The sequence below is a fragment of the Rhamphochromis sp. 'chilingali' genome, assembly GCF_963969265.1.
Source record: "Rhamphochromis sp. 'chilingali' genome assembly, chromosome: 12".
Lineage (NCBI taxonomy): Eukaryota > Metazoa > Chordata > Actinopteri > Cichliformes > Cichlidae > Rhamphochromis > Rhamphochromis sp. 'chilingali'.
Genome location: NC_137939.1, coordinates 9,749,661 through 9,764,813, shown reverse-complemented (window position 1 = coordinate 9,764,813; position 15,153 = coordinate 9,749,661). Strand labels below are relative to the sequence as shown.

General features: G+C 38.7%; 1 protein-coding gene across 3 annotated transcripts in view; it reads right to left on the bottom strand.

Annotated features, from left to right (window-relative positions):
- Window positions 1–15,153, bottom strand: part of nphp4 (nephronophthisis 4) — a 184,706-nt gene that overhangs the window by 104,879 nt on the left and 64,674 nt on the right. For 2 of the 3 annotated variants that reach the window (XM_080899956.1, XM_080899957.1), the window contains exons 7-8: window positions 12,547–12,731; window positions 6,567–6,699 (exon numbers count right to left, since the gene is read on the bottom strand). The exons of the other annotated variant lie outside the window; for it this stretch is intronic. In XM_080899956.1, the coding sequence (XP_080756082.1) occupies window positions 6,567–6,699; window positions 12,547–12,731 (318 nt within the window). The remainder of the gene's footprint in view (window positions 1–6,566; window positions 6,700–12,546; window positions 12,732–15,153) is intronic. 3 annotated transcript variants of the gene reach the window in all.

Below are 15,153 nucleotides of genomic sequence, written 5' to 3'. Positions count from 1 at the left end.
ATCCCTCTGACTGCTAAGGAGCATAAAAAAGGGTGCTCAAAGGCTCTCAGAGAGAGAAAGAGAGAGAGAGAGAGTGCATGGCAGTGGGAGAGCAGGCAAAAAATAGAGAGAGAGAGAAAAAAGGAGCCCAATCATAGCCAAAATCAAAAATACCAAAGAGGATAAGTGACGACACTGCATGATGTTCTTTCTTCATAACCAAAGGCGATAAGGGCAATGCAATTTTTTTTAAAAAGGAGGCCATCCTTGTTCTTTGTCTTACTGTGAGAAGCAGACTGGCTTTCAACACAGCAAGGATGAGACATGTAGGCAGTCTCAGAGCACCAGGTGATTGCCTCTGTATTGCAGCGGTAATGTCTTGCAAGAGAAGGGATTTCAACAAAATTGTTTTACAGTTTTCACCCACCTCATCCCCCTCAGAATACATCAAAAGATATAATTTTATTTAATCAAAGGGAAAAAACAGTAAGGCAGACTGGCATGTTGCTGCCATGCAAGCACAGCTCTGTAGCGGATGAAACTCTTTTCAAGCTGCACTACACAGCACCATCTAGTGTCAGCATAGGCATTAAAAGAAAGTAGCAGGATGTCCATACATAACTCAAAAGACAAATCCACACATGCAACAAACAGAGCGCTTCAGGAATGTAACACCCACTGCCCCCAAACTTTACAACAAAGCTACTGTATTATTGTTATTGCTGAATCGATGAACGTTATTCTGCAAAAACACTGCAAAATACTTCAGTGTATTAACAAGTTTATGTCAGTTTCTACATCTTTCCTACAGTACTCAGTTATCCTGTAATTCTATTAAACAGATGGACTTTCATTTTATTCTAATGCATATAATATACCATCTAATATATTGTATAAGTATAACTAATATGTATACTTAAATTTAGCATCTCAGTTTATCTACAGTGCGGTGAAAAAAACCTGTCTTTCTATTTTGAAACAAACTTTCTTGTCATTTTTTTAGCTGCTTTAACACCCATTTTCAATCCAGGGCTTGTACCTGACCATTTTGAGAGGTTATTGCTTTTTTGTGTTTGCTTATTAAGCCACTTACCACTGACCCATGAATCACTCAAGCATAGAAAAGGCACCTAATTCAAGGGAGGATCCAGTCTTTTGTCTACACGTAACAGATACCTCAGCAAAGAACAATTTTGAACTTAAGGGCTTTGTTAGAAAAAGTATGAAAAAATCTCAATGATAACACAGTTTTACAAATAGCATTCTTTGACCAACAAGGTGATTCCCTAAATACCATTAGCCAAAAGCCTGGCATCTCTCAACACGGCCTGCAGTGTGTCCTTATGTGTGAGTACACACACTAACAGAAGCCACTGATTTTCAAACACCACCAGAGTTATACTAGCGCTTGAAAAATCTTACAAGAGGTTGTGGCGGCAATCACACATGAACCCTCACATTTGTTGTTCTCAAGTGGTGTCAAGTAAGGTCTTAAATAATCAGGCCCCATCTTATCTTAATGAGCTTGTAGTATCATATCACCCTATTAGAGCACTTCGCTCTCGCTCTGCAGGCCTACTTGTTGTTCCTAGAGTATTTAAAAGTAGAATGGGAGGGAGAGCCTTCAGTTTTCAGGCCCCTCTTCTGTGGAACCAGCTTCCAGTTTGGATTTGGGAGACAGACACTATCTCTACTTTCAAGTTTAGGCTTAAAACTTTCCTTTTTGCTAAAGCATATAGTTAGGGCTGGACCAGGTGACCCTGAATCCTCCCTTAGTTATGCTGCAATAGACGTAGGCTGCCGAGGATTCCCATGATGCATGGAGTTTTTCCTTTCCAGTCACCTTTCTCACTCACTATGTGTTAACAGACCTCTCTGCATTGAATCATATCTGTTATTAACCTCTGTCTCTCTTCCACAGCATGTCTTTATCCTGTTTTCCTTCTTTCACCCCAACCGGTCGCAGCATATGGCCCCGCTCCTCCCTGAGCCTGGTTCTGCCGGAGGTTTCTTCCTGTTAAAAGGGAGTTTTACCTTCCCATTGTCGCCAAAGTGCTTGCTCATAGGGGGTCGTATGGTTGTTGGGTTTTTCTCTGTATCCATGAAGCGCCTTGAAGTGACTTTTGTTGTGATTTGGCACTATATAAATAAAATTGAATTGAATTGAATTGAATTGAATTGAATTGAATTGTGTGAAGTCTTGTTGGCAGTGAAAAACTGTCTGCATTGAAGATACACCCTGGCTCAATACAGCTATAACACCTTGAAAGCATCACATAGTTGACAGTTGCGACACAGTCAAGGGACCTGTATAGTGTCCCATCACACTGTTCTTGGTAGCCAGAGATATAGAGTGTGAGGGCGTAGCAGTCAGCTGATAGTATGGCAGGACTGAGAAAGATGCAGTGGGCGGCTGGGTGAGATTTCTTCAGGAGGCAGCACGCATCAAATCCTTATCAGTCAACACCCAAGAAGGAGCAGCCTGTGCATTAACATTCACAAATAACATATGCACACATCAGGACGCAGATACACAGACATGCACTCCTCTCCCACACACAGAGACAAAAATTACCCTCCACCCACTAAATATCTCTCACCTCATCAAACATTCAAACATTTATGCCAAAGAAGGTGAAGGTGGTGAAGTAGAGTGTGGCAGAAGGTAGTTTTTGTCACCCTCCCTTGCTATTCTGGGGGGATGTAGATGACAATTTGATGGTTCTATCAAGTTTATTAGAATTTCTAAACTTGGATGAAGTTTTTTTTTTAATATAATTCCACTAGGAGCTTGAAAGTTTGAAATATTTAATGGCAATATGTCTATCAGAGTAAGAAATATTGTGTAAATCTGATGTTTTGAACAAAGGCTGGTAGATTTAATGGCAAACCTCATGACACATATTTACAAATTTATACAGTGCATACTTTAGTGAGCACAAATGTGCTCAAAGCAAATTGTGGCACATTAGGAATGGGGTCATCAAAAACACACACATCATATTACTGGGACCATGAACCACTTCAATAAATTTATAACATTAATGTAACCCTGACAGTGGGAAAAAGTTCAGTTACTCCAACTCCAAAAAACAAAAAATGATTTTAATTTCACGTTTATTTGCCTTCATTGCTTCCTACCAGAGTCCAATTATGACCACCTTCATGTTCACATCTGTTACTCAACCGTGCATCACAAACTTGTACACAGAGTAAACATTACCTGTTGTGTCAAACTGATCCAAGTACAACCGGGCTACGAAGGAGGAGATGCTAGCAGCTGGTGATGTGCAAACCAAATGTAAACAAATGACTCAACTGAGCATTGCTAGCTGCACTCCATATGAGAGGCGGTTACATGGTGGAAAGGTTACTCTAGGTGACTTTAACTTTAGTTATTGTTAAACTCAAGTGCCAAAGCATGTTACATGCATAATACAGCTGCCGGCACCTTGTTTCAATAGATTCACACCTCAAATTAGGTAGTGTGTCATCAAATGACAGTAGCTCATTTCAAAATAAGGATGGAAAAAGAAATTTACCTCATTTACTTAAAGCCACCTGCAAGTTTCAATAAAACATTTTTCAGTGTTTGTTTTTCTATATAATCATAAATATCACTACTATACATTTAATTGAAGTATCATGATATCATTTTAGGGCTATATCACAATTTGCACCAATGCTTCCTTTCAAATCTGTTATGATGAAAGGAAGAAACCTAAGAAAAGAAAGGTGTGCGACACATGTAACGTCATGAGCTGTGAAACTCAATCCTGCCAGACGTGTTTAATCTAGTAATAAGTAAAGGGTGTAATTATGTAAATATGATATCATTTCACTTTTGACTGTTTTTTTTATGAAACAAAATGAAAAGTCTTGACTTTTTAAAGTCAACAAGCCTACAGCTGTGGCCATATCTGCTCTACACAAAGACTAAACTTAAAAAGAGATGCAACAATGGGTAGAGCGTGCTGAAAATTCTTTCTATTCATCCCCTATTTCTATTTTCTCACCTAAATACACATGCAATTGTGTAACTTTTAGCCACTCTAGCTATAGGTCAGTTGCACTTTGGTGACATTTAATCAACTGCTAACAGCCAGTTGTGAATTTAAGTGAGATATTCCACACTGTTGATAGGCTATAATAAAGTTTAATACAGACATAAGCACCCTTCTAAGTATAAACAAGAATGACTCTGCTCATCCACTGGCTTATATCTAGCACCTTCACTATGTCAACGTTTCAATTAGCCCAACAGTTTGTTTAAAGAGAATGGTAATCGTTAGAATTTCATGCTGTTAAACTGCTCAGAGTCACTAGGACGGCTCTCTGTATCATTTTGTCACAATCTCTTTTTTTAAATTCTAAAAGTCACCTATGAGATACTAGTGTTATAATAATGCTTTCATGTGCTAGAAAACTATTCCATATAAACAGTTGCCTTTCCACAACCCAAAAACCATTATGTCTCAACAGGAAATTATCACTCTTGTCCACGGTAAAAAAAAAAAAAAAGAAAAGAAAGAAAGAAAAGGGAGAATCTGTCAATTTACAATACACTGTCAAGTGGATGCAAAGGTAAGATTGGGTGAATTAATACATAAACGCAAATGTGGTACGTGCCAGCCATGGCTAGTTGTTTTTCCCGCTGTTTTTAATTGGTGATCTGGTGACCCATGCTTGTGTAAGGGACAACATGCAGTAACACAGTAAGAGCCCAGCCTTGGCATGCATTAAGTGTTGAAGGCTCTCCCACGCACATAATTACCACAGTCCTTTTGTGATTTTTTTAAGCCATTTGAGGTTGTTAAGTGGTTTGAATTTGGAATTTACTTCCCTTGGGGACATGTCGACTCTGTAGCTTTGCAAGAGGTGCCTGCTGCCAATATAAACAGATGTAACACTGACAGGACTTTAGATATTATATTCAATTAACTAACAACATTAATGACATTGCTGTTATTACTTTTATTTTTAAGCAGTCAAAATTAACAAACAAAAACATCAACACACAGTTTATATATTAAGATGCGTCAGTGTATATTTGGATTGGGCTTCCTAATGCATATAACATTTACTAACTAACTTTGACCATCTGGTAAAATTTCAGGCAGATAGTTAATTGGTTGATAATTAATTGGCCAGGCTTTAGTTGTGATAAGTAATATCTAAGATAATATATTTGAAACAGAGAGAATTAAAAGGAATTCTCTAAGCAGACCTGCATTTTGAGCTTCATTTTTTGTAGAACTACCTAAAATGTAGCTACAACACTAGTCAAGACTTTGCTTTGTTAATGTGACGTTATTTTAGGCAACAACATTTAATGAGCCCCTTCAAAAACCTTTGATTGACATATTTATGTAAAAGAAAACATAATAATTTTTGTTGAGTTAAAAAGTTGAAAAAGCAGATTGTGCAGAAGTTCAAAGCAAAACATAAAACAATAAGACAATGAAATTCCCATTTTTAACTACACTTTTCTGTTTAACAGTTTTGCATTGAGGAATGTTATACTAAACGTATATTTGCAAATCACTGAATTCTGTTTTTATGCACAGTGTCATTATTTTGGAGAATCGACTGGAAGGAAAAATATCCAGGCAGACGTCTGATGAGGTATTTATGCTGCTGGATATTTTGTGCTACCACGGATGTGAGGAGTTTAGATTTTCTGAGACATTAATTGACTTAACAGAGAGAGTAGCTCGACCAATATTTATTTATTTATTAATTTATTTGTCTCAATTTGGCACACCATAGTGACTATAAAAACATATTAATGAAAAGAAACAAAGTACTTATAAAAGTACAGAATCCTAATAAAAAGTACACCACACTGTAATGGTAAAAAATACAATAATCTGGAACTTGCTGGATTTCTCAAAGAGCCTTTGAACAACTCAGCAAAATTTTCCTTAGGTGGACTGAATTTCAGTGATACAATTGATAACTTATTTTAGTTAATTTAGTTAGTTAATAAAATGACTTATACCACCAAACCAGCCAAGAGCAATGGCATTCTTTTCAAGATCTGACAGCTCTACGTTTCAACCTCAGCTTTGTGTGCACTTTAGCAGGAAAAGAGTGCACACTTGTCTAAGCTGAAAAATAAAACAGAAAACTACACATTAATGCATGTTTAAAGAAACATGTTCAGCATTATCTTTTTTATTAAATTGATTTATGAAACTTAAATAGAAGCTAATAAAATTTGAAAAAAAGATGGGAGGTTGTTCTAATGAAACACCACAATTTGATGTATAGTTGAATCTGGTCAAATCTTTATGATACAACCTACAAGCCTGCATGTCTTTGGAAACTTACATCAGCTCACACTATAATCTGACCATCCATACTTCTTTCACACAGGCCATATTGCTTTCAGTGATTTCCTCTGGGAGACGATGGGGAAAAGGGGTGACACTCAAAGAACACAAAAGCGATGGTGAAACAACAAAGACAGAGTGGAGCTGAGACAATGTTGTGAGGACTTGTTTGAGTGTTTCTGATTGGTCCTGAGTTAATTTTTGGCTAGAATGTTGATTAACAAAATCCATGTGCTTTTGCTTTTCTCTTACCATAGTCTCTCGGCCTATTGGAGTAGAGAAGACATACTCTAGCTGAAAGATGATTGCCAGAGCCTGATGATTGGTCAGTCTAAGCTCTAGGCTGCTGCGAAGGCCCAGGATCTGAGGCAGGGAAGATGTTGAGCTGAAGAAGAAACAAAGAGACACACACATGCAGTAAAGTGCAAACGACGCAAAGCTGTTAGCAAAGCAGTGACTAAATGTCACTGAAATGCACAGGTCCCATTATTTCTGTTAATAAAGCCGCATTTTCTATTAAAATTATTCAAAATCAATGTCTGTGAGGATTTGCTAAATGTTCCTTGGCAAGCACCGGCCTCTTGTGTGAGAAATGGAACAGCACTCTTGGTATTCGTCATTCACAGTTTGCATACACCATAGGCGGGAGCATACTGTGGAGTGCTAGCGTGTCACGAGGTGGGGCCGAGAGCCTTTTCCTTTTTCGCTTCATGGACTCTCTAGAGTCCTTTTTTTCCCTCTCTCTCTGCTGTCTGAAACTATCAGGCATAACATAACCAAGACAGACTGCCAGCTTTTCCTGGCAGCACCAAAACAATTCAAACAAAGTAATTATTCCCTACATTGGTGCTGTAGTCTTAAATCACTGCATTTACAAGAACTTTGTTCAGGAAAGTGCAAAAGATTTTAATTTTTGGATGCTGATTATTATTATTCATATTTAAACCATAATTAAGGACAGATCGCTGGTTAGTATGTTATTACTTTTCATACTAATAACCCACTCATACAGTGGGGCAAAAAAGTATTTAGTCAGCCACCGATTGTGCAAGTTCCCCCACCTAAAATGATGACAGAGGTCAGTAATTTGCACCAGAGGTACACTTCAACTGTGAGAGACAGAATGTGAAAAAAAAAATCCATGAATCCACATGGTAGGATTTGTAAAGAATTTATTCGTAAACCAGGGTGGAAAATAAGTATTTGGTCAATAACAAAAATACAACTCAATACTTTGTAACATAACCTTTGTTGTCAATAACAGAGGTCAAACGTTTACTATAGGTCTTTACCAGGTTTGCACACACAGTAGCTGGTATTTTGGCCCATTCCTCCATGCAGATCTTCTCGAGAGCAGTGATGTTTTGGGGCTGTCGCCGAGCAACACGGACTTTCAACTCCCGCCACAGATTTTCTATGGGGTTGAGGTCTGGAGACTGGCTAGGCCACTCCAGGACTTTCAAATGCTTCTTACGGAGCCACTCCTTTGTTGCCCGGGCGGTGTGTTTTGGATCATTGTCATGTTGGAAGACCCAGCCTCGTTTCATCTTCAAAGTTCTCACTGATGGAAGGAGGTTTTGGCTCAAAATCTCACGATACATGGCCCCATTCCTTCTGTCCTTAACACGGATCAGTCGTCCTGTCCCCTTGGCAGAAAAACAGCCCCATAGCATGATGTTTCCACCCCCATGCTTCACAGTAGGTATGGTGTTCTTGGGATGCAACTCAGTATTCTTCTTCCTCCAAACACGACGAGTTGAGTTTATACCAAAAAGTTCTACTTTGGTTTCATCTGACCACATGACATTCTCCCAATCCTCTGCTGTATCATCCATGTGCTCTCTGGCAAACTTCAGACGGGCCTGGACATGCACTGGCTTCAGCAGCGGAACACGTCTGGCACTGCGGGATTTGATTCCCTGCCGTTGTAGTGTGTTACTGATGGTGACCTTTGTTACTTTGGTCCCAGCTCTCTGCAGGTCTTTCACCAGGTCCCCCCGTGTGGTTCTGGGATCTTTGCTCACCGTTCTCATGATCATTTTGACCCCACGGGATGAGATCTTGCGTGGAGCCCCAGATCGAGGGAGATTATCAGTGGTCTTGTATGTCTTCCATTTTCTGATGATTGCTCCCACAGTTGATTTTTTCACACCAAGCTGCTTGCCTATTGTAGATTCACTCTTCCCAGTCTGGTGCAGGTCTACAATACTTTTCCTGGTGTCCTTCGAAAGCTCTTTGGTCTTGGTCATGGCGGAGTTTGGAGTCTGACTGTTTGAGGCTGTGGACAGGTGTCTTTTATACAGATGATGAGTTCAAACAGGTGCCATTCATACAGGTAACGAGTGGGGGACAGAAAAGCTTCTTACAGAAGACGTTACAGGTCTGTGAGAGCCAGAGATTTTCCTTGTTTGAGGTGACCAAATACTTATTTTCCACCCTAATTTACGAATAAATTCTTTACAAATCCTACCATGTGAATTCATGGATTTTTTTTTCACATTCTGTCTCTCACAGTTGAAGTGTACCTCTGGTGCAAATTACTGACCTCTGTCATCATTTTAAGTGGGGGAACTTGCACAATCGGTGGCTGACTAAATACTTTTTTGCCCCACTGTATAATCATCCACATCATCATCAACATCAGCTACTCTTGAATGTGAAGTAGCAAACACATTTTTTATTGAAATGCCCAGTGAGAAGGGGAACATCATTCACTTCTTTTATGTGTGTGTGTATGCGTGTTATTGGCTGAGCTTTACAGCATATTTTGGCATATTTGCTTTAATTTCCTTCTCACATTTGACAGACTTATTTGATCCTTAGCTCAAAAGTCCTGTTTATCATTATTTCATGAAACCGTAGAAAAATATTTCTCCTAATCATCCCGACAAGCTCATCTTCAATGAAAGTGCACACGCTGACAGAGAGGTGTGGAAAACCGTTGTGAAAGTGTAAGCAGTAGCTTCTGCCATCACTGTCCACCGACAGAATGGGTTATTTCCAGAAAGTATTGTTGACACAAACATATTTCTTCACTCCCTTTACAGAAGGGACAAAGCTAGAGCATAAAAATAAAACTCCACATACGACATAAACTTTACAAAATCAAAATAAGTAATACGTCACCATACTCAGTTTCATTATTTTTATTTTGTTGTATGACTGAGATTCAGTTGTTAGTATTTTTGCCACAGCTGCCAGAACAGTCAAATCTCAAACTATTCCTCACTCCAGAGACAATATCTTTGTTACACACAAATGAAATTACAGTACTTAGCTAACAAGTTGCTGAGGGGTCTTGTTATAGTTGGTGTACCTATTGTAAACTACCTCAAAAATTATTCATATTTTTTAATTAATTAATTAATTACATTCATTTGTTTAAAAAAAACACAAAATATCTTTATTATTAATTTATTTTTTTGTTTTTATTCAATTTCACCAATTGTGAATAGCGGTTCTAAGGACTGGGCATTGTAGATCAAGGATTCATTTTACATCGTGGGCCACATACAGGCCAGTAAAACTAAAACTGGAGAAAAAGTTCTGGTAGTTCAAAAAGTTTTCGTTAATTTACAGAAATCTACAGAATTGTCCAGTGAGCTGATCTGGATTCTTTACCAGGCCAGTTTTTGTCTCTGGGTGTTATGTTTGACACTCCTATTGTAGATACATAAATAAATCCATCTGTCTGGATAATATGATTTTGATTGCAATTTATCTGTATTGTAGTGGTGAAATTCACTTGGGAGTTCTCTCTCTCCTGTTTTATTTTCATGATTTAAACCAGGTGCTAGTGACCTTACACTGGCTTAACCACTTTAACACCGAATGTAGTACATTTGAATGTACTTCATGACTGTTTTATGAGGTATGAATCTTGTATGCTTTGGTACGGTGTGTAAATTATGGGTCTAAGCTTGGGTTAGCAAATGGGAGCCCTTATGAAAAAGAGAATTTTTTATGGGCAAGGTCAGCAAATATTTTACAAAGCCACACAGAAAGTTTTAAACATAATGTACATCGAGACATGACCATTCCACATTATGACTATTGTGTTGATTTAATGTGCACTTCTTTTTTTCACAGTGTTAAAAGTTCTTGTTTATCCAGCAAGCAGGCAAGCAGGAGTGTGACATTACAGTTCGGTACAGATATTTTTGGAAAGGATATAATTTTCATCATTTGTGGCTCAGTTTGGCACTGCAATACATTTGGAAAACCAAGATCAAAATGCAGCTGAAGTGCTGACTTTCAGCAAAGATTTCACAAAGTAATGGATTAACAACTGTGGAATTACAGCCATTCGGATGTTTTGAGTTGTCCATCTGTAAAACGAAGTGTCTTGCAGTGAACACTGATGCATTTGAGTGAATCTTAGCAGAAAATACAGCTCTGGATAGGACAGTCTTTATTTTCCCTTCTTTTCTTCTGTTTACTGTATTTAACTCTTGGATTATATACAGATAAGGATAATTCCCCCCTTGAAATTTAAATTTTTTGTCAAAAACCTCTCAAATGCTTTTTAACACAGATAGGGATTTTCACTACAGAAAAAACAAAAACTACCAGGGTAAATATTCTTAGCTCCCTGAAAAAGTATTCTTTTTTATTGAGTCATACCACCAACTATGCAATACTCGGAACTTGTAAAATCAAGTTAAAACTGAGGGTTATATTCCAATTTAAACACAGTATAAAAACTTCAGTGAGGGTTTGAGCCGTCACAAGCATCATTTCAAAAACTAAAGAAATCACTTTAGACTTAAGGAAAAGAATTGCTGATGTTCACAAAGTGTCAAGAACTGGAGTGAGAACTAACATCAAGAAATTCAAAGAGAGCCACACAGCTCAGAACAAGCCTGGCAGATAGAAAGGGAAAGATTTCAAAGACTCTGGAAAGAAAACTAGTCAGAGATGTTTCTACAGACCCCAGAACAACTGCAGAGATGCGTGAATGACTTTCCCAAGTTGAGATTGTCCTCTCAAAGAAGACGATCACTAGAACCCTGCACAGGAATGGACTGTGAGGTTGTAGACCAAGAAAAACTTCTGCAGAAGAGACACCTTCAAGCCAGACTTTAGCACGCCAACCTCAGAACGATTATGCATACTGGAGGTACACCCTTTGGTGAGACGAGACTAAACTAGAGCACTTTGGCCACAGAGGTGCTGCTTATGTTTCAAGAAATGCGTGAGAGGCGTACAACCCAAAGAACGCCACCCCCACATTGAAACACAGTGGTGGGGGTATTATGCTGTGGGGATGCTTCAGTCTGGAATTTCAGATCTCATCAAGGTGGAAGATACCTCATGCAGTCAACAGCAAAACTGGGTTTGGCAGTCACTTTTTCTTCCTGCACAACTCAGAACATGCGTTGCTCCTGGTGAAGAACTACCCCCAGAAAATCAAAGTGAATGTTACTGACTGGCCTGCACAAAGCCTGATTTGAATACCACAGAAAATCTGTGGGATTAGTTTAAGACCAAGATCTGGAAGACCATCTATTTTATTTCTGTGTGAAAAGTAAAAGAATCTAAGCATCCAAATTCAAACAAGGTTATTTAGAAAGGCTGGGTTAAAAATTCCTTGCTCTGTTTAACAGCACTTTGGAAACACTTTTAAAAAAATTAAATTTTAATAGAGGGGCTAATAAATCTGTCCTCATTTGCACACCGACCTCTTAATGTGTGTTGATTCTTCTCTTGGCTGGCTGTTCTGAAGGGTTTTTTCTTTGCTACAGAAGATCCTGCAATCAGCCACCACTGTCATCTTCCATTGGGCATCGAGGCCTTGTGATGTTGCCGTGCTAATCAGTGCATTCAATTCAATACAGCGTAATTTTATTTATATAATGCATGCATTATATAATGCATGTATTGTATTGTATAATAACATTAACACACACCAAATACATTATATATACTGCATATCTTATGAAACACCAGGAAGGAAGAAAGTCTGCATATTGAACTTTTTCTAGGCATCTCTGAACCAGTAATACAGACAAATAATATTCATACCAGCCAAGCTTTTTCAAAAATACAGCTTGTGCTGACATGGCAAGATAAACTTCGAATCACTTGCCCATCAGCAAAAGGAAAGGCATCTGGAGAGGCTGAGGAAATACCATAAACATTATCACTCCTGGAAAGGTTTTTGCTCATCTCTGCTCTTTTATGGTGTAGAATTAAAGCTTTACTGTAGACATAAAGAGTTCCTCCTGCTCACCTGTCCTTACTCAGAGCGCTCTGTTTGGAAGGGCTGCCTGCTCGTCCTCTGACTCCTGAGGGAAAGGCCTCCAGTACTACCACTTGTGGCTTCTCAAGGAAGCACCAGCCATTGTGGACTCCAACATGAAGCCTCCTTTCCTGAATGACAACTGTCCTTATTGCACCATCTGATCCTGGTTGTAGCTAAGAATCGGTGAAGAAAAAAAGTAAACATATATTACACTTATAATCAATAAATATTAGTATTTTATTTTTTACATTATATTTTATGTCTTTGTAACAGTGTTAGGGACTTTGTTTCTTAGTTGAAATTGATTTATAACATGAAAGTTTCCATCAGCAGCCTTGTTTACTTATCCTATTAACCAATAATTTGCTAGCTCTATTAGTATTGTAATTAAGTATTTTATCATTAACAAAAATATGTGAAAGACATCATTCAAATAATAGTGTGTACTATTCTTATTTTTTCAGTTATATAGTTTCCTTTTGTTTAACAAACAAGTGCTGGCAGAAATGGCTTTGCCACCCTGTATCAGCTGCAGTTAATGCGCAGCTGACTGACAGCTGTTCAGTGACTGACTGTAAACTCTGTTACCCCGAAGTGCAACGCGACGCTGAACCTGCCTCTCCTCCCACTCTTTCCCATTTTTTCTTTCCAGTTCAATCTTTTCTCTCTCTCTCCATCACATCTGCTACTCCCACTCTCCCTTTTTTCCCTTCTCTTTTCGTTGTCATTTTCTCTTTCTGTCCCCCTCGCTGCTTAAAGCCTTCTCCATATCCACCCACACCTTCTCAATCAAATTAGCATATCAATTCAGCTTTGGGTTTTTTCTTTTAAAACAGCAACAGCAGAAACAGGAGCAGGAGTAACAGCCCAGCCCGCTTGGATAACTGTACGGCCCACATACATCACCGCTCGCTGCTGTTCTTCTCCTCGTGTTACATCTCTGCGCCTGCTGACTCCATCTCTGTCTCTGTCTTCATGTTTACTATCTACGCTCCTCTTGTTATCGTTGCTCATTCGCTCACTTACATTATCCAATATGTGCACAGCTCTATACCATATTTTTCTTTTGGTGATGGGGATGGAAGATTAAAGCTCTTTTGATAACCTCAAGTGACTCCTTTATTTCTCACTATCCTCTAACAAAAGAAACAAACAAAACACTATCCGCTTATTACAAGTGCTCTATTTTGTGATGAGAGAAAGCCTTGCTGTTACACATATACGGGCAACTAAAAAGCACATAAGATGCAGGTAAAAATGAATTAATGTGCCGAGTTTTCATGATGAATAATCAGCTTGTGGACCTAGCGTCTACAGTACGTTTTAATAAGATTTCTTTTGTATTATTTTAAGATTTGGTGCCTCACTAAGGCAACACTGCACGTATAGTCTGTTTTCAACCGACTCAGCTCTTGCATAACTGTCCTCCAGCTGGATCACTTAGGCTAAGGCTCTAATCAATTACTGTTTGCTGTTTTTGAGTGCCAAGACTAAGATGTACTCACACAGAGGAGTCAACATCACATGGAAGTCAATCTCGTGCACCATGCATGCACAGTGACAAGCAAAACAATTAATAATTACCAAACAAAATTATGGAAGACTAAATTGCTGTATACAGTGGTGCAAGTGAAAGAAAAAAAAAAACACAGTAAACTACATTTGCCTCATTTCTAACAAAGAAGTCCTGATTAAATAAACACTAGTTACCTTGTCCTGAAGTGTTTCTCTTTGTTTGTTTTTTGGAAAGCACAGTGCAGCAATGGCTAGAACTATCACCTCACGACAAGAGAGCTCTGGGTTTAAACCTGTTGGTTTAGAATTCACCATTCACATCTGTTCCAGTTCATCCTTCACCTCCTAGTATTGCCTGGTCTCACTCTTATGTTGCTGTCACCTGGAACTGCTACATCTATCATAATTTCTCTCTTATTCTTATTGTCAAGCTGTGTATGGTTGCTAAGCCAGCACTGCACCTGCTTATTACTTTCGAACCTGAAGTCCCACAAGAAGTTAGCTCAGCCATTTTCAAACACTTTTGAGTCTTGGGGACTTTTAAGCCATTTTTGGCACATATGTTCCTGTATGGTATTTCAGCCACATGCATGTGCATCCTAAACCCTAATATTAGGTGAGCGGCTCCGACTTCTCTTGAAAACCTGAAACGTGGATCCTATCTATGGTAGACTCTTGCATCTATGGATCTGGGACAAGAAGCTTTGTTGTAGTCAGTCCAGCCAATCTGTATCTTGTTCTTTGACCTTTTGATGTTGTTTAAAATGCTGTTTTGACCCATGCTTGTTTGTAGATTTGTGTGTCTACTCAGCACAGACGCTATGTTGCTTGCAAGGAGCATCTGGGTTGCAAAGAAGTATGTTACAGATTGATCAATAGAAGTATTTTGTTACCTTATTCAGAAAGTTTGAGTGGATTGGGCCAGATTTTGATTTTATCCAGCTCTTCGTGTCTGAGACCAATGGTTGGATGTGTGCATCGTGATGTTGACTGATTCTTGTTCTGGGAAGCTGCTGTAGGCTGAAATCCACCAGCCACTTGGCATTGGTATTGCGCAAGGGTCTTTCTCCCATATGGGTA